Source organism: Muntiacus reevesi, chromosome 7 (genome assembly GCF_963930625.1).
Source record: "Muntiacus reevesi chromosome 7, mMunRee1.1, whole genome shotgun sequence".
Lineage (NCBI taxonomy): Eukaryota > Metazoa > Chordata > Mammalia > Artiodactyla > Cervidae > Muntiacus > Muntiacus reevesi.
Genome location: NC_089255.1, coordinates 37,046,607 through 37,059,123, shown reverse-complemented (window position 1 = coordinate 37,059,123; position 12,517 = coordinate 37,046,607). Strand labels below are relative to the sequence as shown.

Sequence of the window (12,517 nt, the reverse complement as noted above, 5' to 3'; positions counted from 1 at the left end):
ATGTCAGCTCAACTTTAGCTGTCTTTCTGTAAATTATTGAATAAATGACTACATGAATCCTGAAAAGTTGGTTAGCTTAGCATTATTTATTAAAACTATTTATGGAATAATGTTGATAACATGGCTCAACTTTTATTTAACACCCATCCAAAGCAAAATGTATTCTTCAGATAGGCAGAAGGAATAGTAACCTAATCCCTACCCTCAAGAGGAATGTAAGACAGTGGAAGAAGCATCACAACACTAGTTACTGGTATTGTGATTCTAGGACTTGAGAAGTCAGTATCTGTTAGGCCACACCTCTAACCCACTAGTGGACTATATGTGTGTTATGGAACACATGTTAAAGAATTTCAGTTTTATTCATGGAAAGTATCTAAGGCATGTATTAATAATAGTAGTTTATTAAACCTAATTTATTGTTATGTAATAGAGTATACTACAATAAGTAAACAATGACATTCTTGTGAAGCAAGAAATCTGAGTCCCAAAAGCATAGAAATTCTCTACCAGTGGCATTGAAAGTTCTAAAGCTGCATGAAGGTAGCTAATGCTAAACATTTCTGTTTATCTTATAGGTGTTATCAATCTTAGGACTTTTAGGTGGTCAAAAATGATTAATAATTAAGAGCTTGTTGGGTCTTTGAGTTTTATATTACTTGTTGATTGGGATTGTCAGTCTACTACTTAATTCTCATGTTTGTCTATAATTAGGGCCGTCGGGCTGTTAAAGCAGGTGCTTTTGCTGCTTGCCAGGAAGCAAAGGAAGATATAAAGGTAATTTTCTGAATTAGGGTCAAAACGAAAATGTTAAGAGGAATGTACAAGAGCCCAAGTAAAACAGTTATATTGTTGAAGTGGTTTGACATCCTAAGTAAACATAAGTTTGGAGCATTTAGACCCAGAGATTTGAAAATGTAACAGTTATATGGTTTGTTTTTTTGAGGAATAGATAACTTTTAAAACAAAAAATTTAAAAACTAGTTTGTTTCTAATATTCCTTTCATTTGTAGAGTCATTCAGAAAATGTCTCTCAACATCCACTTCATGTAGAAGTATTACACTCTGAGGTTATGGCTCATCAGAAATTTGCTTTGCGTCTGGGGTCCTGGATGAATAAAATTATGAGCTACTCAAGTAAGTTTATAGCCTGTTTTTCTTATTTTTCATAAAATATTATCTTTTTAAATAGCCACAGATTTTAAAATGTCATTGAGCATAAAGTAAAATGATTGTTGTTTTTTATGCATTTTATTTTCAGTATTGCATTTCAAATGCTATGAATAATGTTTTGTTGGCTCTTGATTCTTTGATGTTGACAGAATTATTCTTGACATCAAGTATGAGAGGATTTACTGTTAGTTTTTTCATATGTTCTTATAGGAAATGTATTTTTGAGAGAAATACTTTTAAGAATAAAAACTATGTAACATCTTTTGTTTGTAGGTGACTTCAGACAGATCTTTTGCCAAGCTTGCCTTAGAGAAGAACCTGGCTCTGAGAATCCCTGTCTCATAAGCAGGTTAATGCTTTGGGATGCAAAGCTTTATAAAGGTAGGTAGATCTTTACTCATGCTTCTTGCTTTGAAGCAAAGGAATATTACAGCTGTAAAGTGGAGTTGTGATCTCTTTTGTTTATTAAATCAATTAACTTGATAAGATACTGTATTTTCATGGTGAGAACAACCAGTCAACCAGTGTTAAAACCCAGGGAGATTGCCTTTTAATTGTAGTGCCTTTTCATTTAGTCAGAACCAGTAAAAAAGAGTATATATGTATTTATGTAGTAATGCCATTATAAAAGCCATGTTAATTTTCATTTTTAAAATCTAAACAAAGACCCCAAAATAAAAAGTTAGAGTAAGGCTAAAGGGGATGGAGAAGGGGAGGTACAGAGGGTAGTTTTTAGTGAGCCAGAATGAAAAGGAATGGAGAAAGGTTGGGTCAAGTAGGATGAAGTAAGGTACAGCGGTGAGAGGGGTACAGAAAATAAGGGAAAACACATTACATGTATGTATTTTAAATTCTAGCTCTTAAATATTAACGTGATAAGTGCCACTAATATTTGAGTCCTTGAAGTCTATTAGCATGTGAAATATTTTTATAGTGTTCTGCCACTACTAATAGCTAAAATGTTTTCTTTGCCTTGGCAATGCTCCTCCCACTTCTCCCCAAAATGATTTATAGGTGCCCGTAAGATCCTTCACGAGTTGATCTTCAGCAGTTTTTTTATGGAGATGGAATACAAAAAATTCTTTGCTATGGAATTTGTGAAGGTAATTGCTCTTTATAAATAGATGTCAAGAAATGAAAATAGAAAACCATTTTGTAAGTGAAATAATGGAAACAAGGGATAATTACAGAGCAGGAACTTAATTTTACAGCTTATTTGTTTTTCAAAAAGTTCATCATTTATCTTCACATTTGATAGTATGAAAATAGTAGTATAAGAGAGGAGATAGTTGGAAAATGACCTGTTATTTGCTTGGACGAAGCAATAGGAAGTTGTCACAATTAGGAGTACATTTATCTTTTCTAATCATTTATCTGTTAGTTAAAATTGTAATAAGAGCAGTGACTAGTTGAAAGAATAACAGGAAAAAGAAACATACATACATGCTAAAAGGAGGCAGAAATTTGATGGGTAAGAGTTATACTTAACTATCTGAGACTAGAATATACAAATTTATAGCTTTTTTAAAAAATTTATTTTAATTGGAGGCTAATTGCTTTACAATATTGTAGTGGTTTTTGCATACATTGACATGAATTAGCCATGGGTGTACATGTGTCCCCCATCCCGAAGCCCTCTCCCACTTCCCTCATCATCCCATCTCTCTGGGTTGTCCCAGCGCACTGGTTTTGAGTGCCCTGTTTCATGGTCATCTATTTCATGTATGGTAATATACATGTTTCAGTGCTGTTCTCTCAAATCATCCCACCCTCACCTTCTCCCACAGAGTCCAAAAGTCTGTGCTTTACATCTCTGTCTCTTTTGTTGTCTTGCGTATAGGGTCGTCATTACTATCTTTCTAAATTCCATATATATGCATTAATATACTGCATTGGTCTTTTTCTTTCTGACTTCACTCTGTGTAATAGGCTCCAGTTTCATCCATCTCATTAGAACTGATTCAAATGTGTTCTTTTTAATAGCTGAGTAATATTTGATTGTGTATATGTACCACAACTTTCTTATCCATTCATCTGCCAGTGGACATCTAGGTTGCTTCCATGTCCTACCTATTGTTAACAGTGCTGCGATGAACATTGGGGTACACGTGTCTCTTTCAGTTCTGGTTTCCTCAGTGTGTATGCCCAGCAGTGGGATTGCTGGCTCTCATGGCAGCTCTATTTCCAGTTTTGTTCTCCATGGTGGCTGTACTAGTTTGCATTCCCACCAACAGTGTAAGAGTGTTCCCTTTTCTCCACACCTTCTCCAGCATTTATTGTTTGTAGACTTTTAGATAGCAGCCATTCTGATCAGCAAGAGGTGGTACCTGATTGTGATTTTGATTTGCATTTCTGTGATCATGAGTGATGTTGAGCATCTTTTCATGTGTTTGTTAGCCATCTATATGTCTTCTTTGGAGAAATGTCTGTTTAGTTCTTTGGCCCATTTTTTGATTGGGTCATTTATTTTTCTGGAATTGAGCTGTAGGAGCTACTTGTATGTTTTTGAGATTAATTCTTTGTCAGTTGTTTCATTTGCTATTATTTTTTTCCATTCTGAAGGCAGTCTTTTCACCTTGCTTATAGTTTCCTTCATTGTGCAAAAGCTTTAAAGTTTAATTAGGTCCCATTTGTTTATTTTTGCTTTTATTTCCATTACTCAGGGATGTGGTCATAGAGGATTTTGCTGTGATTTATGTCGGAGAGTGTTTTGCCTATGTTTTCCTCTAGGAATTTTGTAGTTTCTGGTCTTACATTTAGATCTTAAATTCATTTTGAGTTTATTTTTGTGTATGGTGTTATAAAGTGTCCTAGTTTCATTCTTTCACAGGTGGTTGACCAGTTTTTCCAGCACCGCTTGTTAAAGATATTGTCTTTTCTCCATTGTATATTTTTGCCTCCTTTGTCAAAGATAAGGTGTCCACGGGTGTGCGGATTTATCTCTGGGTTTTCTATTTTGTTCCATTGATCTGTATTTCTGTCTTTGTGCCAATACCGTACTGTCTTGATGACTATAGCTTTGTAGTATAGTCTGAAATCAGGTTGATTCCTCTAGTTCCATTCTTCTTTCTCAAGATTGCTTTGGTATTCAAGGCTTTTTGTATTTCCATACAAATTGTGAAATTATTTGTTCTAGTTTTCTGAAAAATACTGTTGGTAGCTTGATAGGGATTGCATTGAATCTGTAGATTGCTTTGGGTAGTATACTCTTTTTCACTATATTGATTCTTCTGATCCCTGAACATGGTGTATTTCTCCATCTATTTGTGTCATCTTTGATTTCTTTCATCAGTGTTTTATAGTGCTCTATATATAGGTCTTTTGTTTCTTTAGGTAGATTTATCCCTAAGTATTTTATTCTTTTTGTCACCATGGTGTATGGGATTGTTTCCTTAATTTCTCTTTCTGTTTTCTCATTGTTAGTGTATAGGAATGCAAGGGATTTCTGTGTATTAATTTTATATCCTGCAACTTTACTATTTTCATTGATTAGCTCAAGTAATTTTCTGGTGGTGTCGTTAGAGTTTTCTATGTAGAGGATCATGCCATCTGCAAACAGTGAGTTTTACTTCTTCTTTTCCAGTCTAGGTTCCTTTTATTTCTTTGTCTTCTCTGATTGCTGTGGCTAACACTTCCAAAACTATATTGAATAGTGGTAAGAGCGGGCACCCTTGTCTTGTTCCTGATTCTAGGGGAAATGCTCTCAATTTTTCACCGTTGAGGGTAATGCTTGCTGTGGGTTTATCATATATGGCTTTTATTATGTTGAGGTATATTCCTTCTATGCCTGCTTTCTGGAGAGTTTTTATCATAAAAGGGTGTTGAATTTTGTCAAAGGCTTTCTCTGCATCTATTGAGATAATCATATGGTTTTAATCTTTCAATTTGTTAATGTGTTGTATGACATTGATTGACTTGCAAATATTGAAGAATCCTTGCATCCCTGGTATAAAGCCCACTTGGTCATAATGTATGATCTTTTTAATATGTTGTTGGATTCTGTTTGCTAGAATTTTGTTGAGAATTTTTGCATCTATGTTCATCATGATATTGGCCTATAGTTTTCTTTTTTGTGGCATCTTTGGTTTTGGTATTAGGGTGATGGTGGCCTCATAGAATGAGTTTGGAAGTTTACCTTCCTCTGCAATTTTCTGAAAGAGTGTGAGTAGGATAGGTGTTAACTCTTCTCTAAACTTTTGGTAGAATTCAGCTGTGAAGCCATCTGGTCTTGGACTTTTGTTTGTTGGAAGATTTTTGATTACAGTTTTGATTTCAGTGCTTGTGATGGGTCTGTTAAGATTTTCTGTTTTTCCTGGTTCAGTTTTGGAATGTTATACTTTTCTAAGAATTCATCCATTTCTTCCAAGTTGTCCATTTTATTGGCATATAGTTGCTGATAGTAGTCTCTTAAGAGCCTTTGTATTTCTGTGTTGTCTGTTTGGTTTCTGCATTTTCATTTCTAATTTTGTTGATTTGATTCTTCTCTCTATTTTTCTTGAGTGTGGCTAATGGTTTGCCTATTTTATTTATCTTCTCAAAGAACCAACTTTTAGTTTTGCTGATTTTTCCTATAGTTTCCATTGTTTCTTTTTCATCTATTTCTGCTCTAATTTTTATGATTTATTTCCTTCTACTAACCCTGGGGTTCTTCATTTATTCTTCTTCTAGTTGCTTTAGGTGTAAAGTTAGGTTATTTATTTGATTTTTCTCTTGTTTTCTTGAGGTTAGCTTGTGTTGCTATGAACCTTCCCCTTAGCACTGCTTTTACTGAATCTCATAGGTGTTGGGTTGTTGTGTTTTCATTTTCATTTGTTTCTATGTGTATTTTGATTTCCTTTTTTGATTTCTTCCATGATTTGTTGGTTATTCAGAAGCATGTTGTTTAGCCTCCACATGTTGTATTTTTAATAGTTTTTTCCCCTGTAGTTGCCATCTAATCTTACTGCATTGTGATCAGAAAAGATGCTTGAAATGATTTCAGTGTTGTTGAATTTACCAAGGCTAGATTTATGGCCCCGGATGTGATCTATGCTGCAGAATGTTCCATGTGCACTTGAGAAATGGTGAAATTCATTGTTTTGGAGTGAAATGTTCTATAGATATCAATTAGGTCTAACTGGTCCATTGTATCATTAAAAGTTTGTGTTTCCTTGCTAATTTTCTGTTTGGTTGATCTGTCCATAGGTGTGAGTGAGGTATTAAATAGTCTCACTATTATTAATAGTCTCACTATTATTGTGTGACTATTAATTTCCCCTTTCATACCTGTTAGCATTTGCCTTATGTATTGAGGTGCTCCTATGTTGGGTGCATTTATAATTGTTATATCTTCATCTTGGATTGATCCTTTGATCATTATGTAATGTCCTTCTTTGTCTCTTTTCATTATTTATTTCAAAGTCTATTTTATCTGATATGAGTTTTGCTACTCCTGCTTTCTTTTGGTCTCCATTTGCATGAAATATCTTTTTCCAGCTCTTCACTTTCAGTCTGTATGTGTCCCTTGGCTTGAGGTGGGTCTCTTGTAGACAGCATATATAGGGGTCTTGTTTTTGTCTTTTGGTTGGGGCATTTCAACTCATTTATATTTAAGGTAGTTATTGATAAGTGTGATCCTGTTGCCATTTACTTTGGTGTTTTGGGTTTGAGTTTATAAACCTTTTCTGTTTCCTTTCTAGAGAAGATCCTTTAGCATTTGTTGATGAGCTGGTTCGGTGGTGCTGAACTCTCTCAGCTTTTGCTTGTCTGTAAAGCTTTTGATTTCTCCTTCATATTTGAATGAGATCCTTTCTGGGTATAGTAATCTTGGTTGTAGGTTTTTCTCTTTCAGCACTGTACGTATGTCCTGCCTTTCCTTCCTGGCCTGAAGAGTTTCTATTGAAGGATCAGCTGTTATCCTTATGGGGATCCCCTTGTGTGTTATTTGTTGCTTTTCCCTTGTAGCTTTTAATATTTGTTCTTTGTGTTTGATCTTCATTAGTTCGATTAATCTGTGTCCTGGGGTGTTTCACCTTGGGTTTATCCTGTTTGGGACTCTCTGGGTTTCTTGGACTTGGATGTCTATTTCCTTCCCCATTTTAGGGAAGTTTCCAACTATTATCTCCTCAGGTATTTTCCCATGCTCTGCCTTTTTGTCTTGTTCTTCTGGGACACCTATGATTCGAATGTTGGGGCATTTAACATGGTCCCAGAGATCTCTGAGGTTGTCCCCATTTCTTTTTTTTTTTTTTTGTCCCCATTTCTTTTAATTCTTTTTTCTTTTTTCCTCTCTGCTTCATTTATTTCCACCATTCTATCTTCCACCTCACTTATCCTGTCTTCTGCCTCAGTTATTCTACTGTTGGTTCCCTCCAGAGTGCTTTTGATCTCATTTATTGCATTATTCATTATTGATTGACTCTTCTTTATTTCTTCTAGGTCCTTGTTAGACATTTCTTGCATCTTCTCAATCCTCATCTCTAGTCTATTTATCTGTAACTCCATTTTGTTTTCAAGATTTTGGATCAGCTGTATTATCATTCTGAATTCTTTTTCAGGTAGACTCCCTATCTCCTTCTCTTTTATTTGGTTTGGTGGGCATTTATCATATTCCCTTACCTGCTGAATATTTCTCTGCCTCTTCATTTTGTTTAGATTGCTGTGTTTGGGGTGCCCTTTCTGTAGGCTGGAATTTCATGTTTCCTCTTTATTGTAGAGCCTGCTCCCTGTGCTTGGGGTTGGACTAGTGGCTTGTCAAGGTTTCCTGGTTAGGGGAGCTTGTGTCTGTGTTCAGGTGAGTGGAGCTGGATCTCTTCTCTCTGGAGTGCAGTGAAGTGTCCAGTAGTGAGTTTTGGGGTGTCTATGGGTTTGGCATGGCTTTGGACAGCCTGTCTTTTAATGCTCAGGGTTGTGTTCCTGCTTTGCTGGAGAATTAACGTAGTATGTCTTGCTCTGGAACTTGTCCCTTGGGTGGAGCTTGGTTTCAGTGTAGGCATGGAGGCTTTTGGGTGAGTTCTTGTCTATTAATGTTCCCTGGAATCAGGAGTTCTCTAATGTTCTCAAGTTTTGGAGTTAAGCCACCTGCCTCTGGCTTTCTGTCCTTCTCTTACAGTAGCCTCAAGACTTCTCCATTCATACAGCGCAGATGAGAAAACATCTAGGTTAATGGTGAAGCAATTTTCCACAGTGTGGGATACCCAGAGAGATTCACAGAGTTACATAGAGAAGAGAAGAGGGAGGAGGGAGATAGAGGTGACCAGGAGAAGAGGGGGAGTCAAAAGTGGAGAGATCAGTCTAGCCAGTAATCAGTTCCCTAAGTGCTCTCCACAATCTGGAACACTCAGAGAGATTCAGAATTACTAAGAGAAGAGAAGAAGGAGGAGGGAGATAGAGGTGACCAGGAGAAGAGGGGCAGTCAAAAGTGGAGAGAGCACTCTAGCCAGTAATCAGTTCCCTAAGTGCTCTTCACAATCTGGAACACCCAAAGAGATTCACAGAGTTACACAGAGAAGAGAAGAGGGAGGAGGGAGATAGAGGTGACCAGGAGAAGAGGGGCAGTCAAAAGGGGAGAGAACAGTCTAGCCAGTAATCAGTTCCCTAAGTGTTCTCCACAGCCCAGAACACCCAGGGAGATTCACAAAGTTAAGTCGAGAAGAGAAGGGGGAGGGAGGAGATAGAGGTGACCTGGGGGAGAAAAAGGAGAGTCAAAAGGGGAGAGAACAATCAAGCCAGTGTAATCACATCCCAAAGTGAAAATGGATACTGAAGATTAGATTCTTAAAGGTACAAAATTGATAACAAATACCATAAAGCAAAGATTAAAAATCGAGAGTAGAGGTTAGACTTTCAGAAAAACAATATTGAAAATACAAAACAAAATCAATCACAAAAATTATAAAATATATGTAAGATTGGCTTTAAAAATAGGGTATTTTTTCCTGCAATGTAATAGTAGGTTATAAAAATGAAAATTAAATGAGTATAAAGAGGTTAAATTTTTTAAAAATTAAAAAGTGATAATAGTAAAAATATATCTAGGAATTTCTCTGAAGCTGTGTGGGCAGTGTGGGGTCAGTTCAGTTTCAGATAGTTCCTTGTTCCAGCTTGTACTTGTTCTCAAGGTCTATAGTCCCCCTCCAATGCTTGGTCAATATTAACTACAGGGTTTTAGTCTGTTGCACCTGTCACTTCCAGAGCTGTTCCTTCTTTGGCTTCCTCTGTTTGCAAGTCTCTTTAGTGTCAAATTTCTGCCCTGACACAAGGGGGCGAAGGTGGTCACTTATTTAGGCTCACTTGTTCAGTTGTGTTGTGCGGAGGGAGGGACACTGCAAACAAATATTGCTGGCGTGTGTGGGGAGTGCTCGCAGTGTATGGACCACACTGGGTGTGCCCCAGTTCACAGCAGCATGTGCTTCCTGGGTCTACACTGCTCAGGCTCCAGGGTGCTCAGCAGGGGCACTGTCCAAAGCAGTCCCTGCATTTTGTGCACTTCCAGGTCTAAGCTGCTCAGGTTCTCGGGTACTCCGCAAGGGCACAGACTTGGCTGGGCGTGCGTTTTGTGCCCTTCCCAGGTCCGAGCAGCTCAGGCGACCAGGTGTTTGGCAAATGCACTGTCCCAGGTGGGCCGTGCATCTTAATCACCTCCCCAGTCCTAGCCGCGTGGTTTCCCAGGTGTGCTGCATGTCTCTTCTGGGAAGCTGATCTCAGGCTGCGACCCTCCTGGCAAATGTCAACCATCCAGGATCCCAGGAAGACATGGTTAGCAACTGGAAGCCTGCTCACAGTTTGGTGGAAGATGCCCGTCTCTGGGACCGAGATTGGAGCAGCCCCTTGCCTGCCAGCTCTGGCTGTCACACACCTGCTTCTCTGCCTCCAGTGGAGGGGAGAGGCCTGTACACAGCCGGCTAGCTCACCTTTCGTATTGGCTCAATCCTTTGTTCTGTGAGCAGCACAGGCTGTGCTTTAGAACCTTTCACGGGAAAGTTCTCTTTTTTTTTTTCCTCTCTAGCAATCCCTCAGTTTGGGTTGCTATCTCATGTTAGCTCCCTCAGATTGTCCTCAGGGCATTCAGGCCCAGTGTTTGGGCTACGTTTCCACTGGCAGTTGTGTTTAGGCACGTATTCTGTGGGGTTTTTTTTTTTTCTCCCAGTTATGTTGCCTTCTGAGATTCCAAAACTCCCCACAGACCAGCCTGTGAGAGGGTTTCCTACTGTTTGGAAATTTCTCCTGCTTCACAACTCCCTCCCCAGGACCAGACTCTGTCCCTAATTCTTTTGTCTCTCTTTTTGTCTTTTATGTTTTGTCCTACCTTCTTTCAAGGAGAATGGGCTGCCTTTCTGGGTACCTGGTGTCTTCCACCAGTGTTCAGAAATTGTTTTGTGGAAGTTGCTCAGCATTCAAATGATCTTTTGGTGAATTTGTGGGAGAGAAAGTGTCCTATTCCTCCCATCCTATTCCTCTGCCATCTTGGGACTGCCTCTATAGCTTTTTAATATTGTTTTGTTGATCTATTGTATATCCCTTACACTGTTGTATTTTCTTGTGTGTCTCTCAAGTTAAATTAGTTAGAACATGTACTTCTTTAAATCTTCTACTTTGTCTTATACAGAGGTATGCAAGAAATACTTGTTAGTTTATTCTGATTTTGAGTTGCGTAAAATTCTGCAAAACTTAGGACAGAGGTAGAATCAGAATGGAATTGGAAGCAGAACGTGAATAATGGTTATCATAGGTAAATGATACTGTGTGATAAGATACTTGCACTTCCTGGATTCTATCGTTAGATTGATAAAAGCAGCTAAGGTATTTGGTTACTTGAAAGTTGATGACAACTCAAATTATCAACTCTGTTCTTCAAAAACTCTTTAGAGGTAGAATAAAGGACCATGTATGTGATCTGAAATGAAGGTTTTTCTTTATACAACAGCAGTTCATCCTCCTTAGGATTACCTGTTAAACTTCGTGTTAATTCTAATAGATGGAATTAAATATGTAGGTCAAGGATCTAATACTGTGCTTACATATAATAGCTGCTCGAGGCCTGACTGGATGTGTTATTGTTTTTGTTCTTGCAAGATATCAGGGTTGATTTTCATCTGGTATGCACTAGTATGGATAAGAACTTATGCACAGCCAGCATCCATTCTGTTTAAGGCTGGATTGAATCTGATGATTGATTTTCTGGGTCATATCAGTTTTTAAATACATTTAATATAGTCCCTGCTGTATTTCATCGGGAAGAAAATCTGCTAAAGATTGCCCCAGATTCTGTTTGGAGAAAGGATATATTGCACCTTTGCAGTCCTCTGTGATTTATACTTCTGTGTGTATGTGTGTGTGTTTTGTTTTTTAAAAATCATTTCTTACTATACTAGATTGGATAGCTGAATTCCTATTCGATCTTTTGTTACTTGCTTTTTTAGTAAATTTTTGTTGACTGTAGTATCTCCCTTTAATAAATAGGTATTACAATACTTGCTATCTTATACACAGAAACAAACATAGCAGCTGTTAAAATTGGGATTTTAAAAGTTTTCAGCAGTCATTTATAATTGCTTCTCTACTTATTGTTGTGTCTTTCAGTATTACAAGCAGCTCCAGAAAGAATATATCAGTGATGATCATGACAGAAGTATCTCTGTAACTGCACTCTCAGTTCAGATGTTTACTGTTCCTACTTTGGTATGTATTAATTAGTCTTGACAGTCCTTCTAAGTAACATTTATTTTTAAAGAATTTTATTTAATGTTGAATTAAAACAATTTCTGAGTCACTGTGTTCTATTCCACTTGGAAAATTGAATAATTCTTCAGTGGTATCAGCATGTGAATACTTCAATGGTTCCCAAGGACTAGGTAACTCATGGAGTGGGAGTGGTGGCTCTAAGTTGTTTTGAAAGTCCTCATCTCTGCAGGGGAACACCAGAGCTGGTTTCTCAGTGTCTAGAGTAACTTAGGAGCAGTGCCTTATTAATACCAAAAAATATATTTTTTGCTAGTCTTTTGTTCTTTACACTTGTTGTTGTCAGGGGTGAGAAGAGCACCTAAGATACAGCAAAACTGGGGGAGAGTATGACTGTCAGGCATTTGCAGGAAATGGTGCTGCAAGTCTTGGGAGGAGAGTGAAGGATTCTGCTTCCTTTTTGTACTACTCTCAATGCTGTTTCTTATGGACAGTTTAGTTTCTGCTTTCTCTTTTCAAAGCCCAGAGAAAAGGATATGAGAGAGAAATTGGATTGTAAGTGAGGGGGAAATGTCAGAGTACATAATGTATATGATAGAAGCCTGAAGTATATCTGTTTGTTTTACTTTGCTCACTGTATAATTAATAGTGGTAAACATTCATGTCAGTAACATGTGTAATGGGC

General features: G+C 37.5%; 1 protein-coding gene across 1 annotated transcript in view; it reads left to right on the top strand.

The window, feature by feature from the left end:
• The window catches only part of UBR1 (ubiquitin protein ligase E3 component n-recognin 1), a 137,461-nt gene that overhangs the window by 45,114 nt on the left and 79,830 nt on the right, over window positions 1-12,517 (top strand). Inside the window, exons 7-11 of the mRNA XM_065940397.1 lie at window positions 715-777; window positions 1,014-1,137; window positions 1,447-1,554; window positions 2,188-2,276; window positions 11,734-11,832. Coding sequence (XP_065796469.1) covers window positions 715-777; window positions 1,014-1,137; window positions 1,447-1,554; window positions 2,188-2,276; window positions 11,734-11,832 — 483 coding nt within the window. The remainder of the gene's footprint in view (window positions 1-714; window positions 778-1,013; window positions 1,138-1,446; window positions 1,555-2,187; window positions 2,277-11,733; window positions 11,833-12,517) is intronic.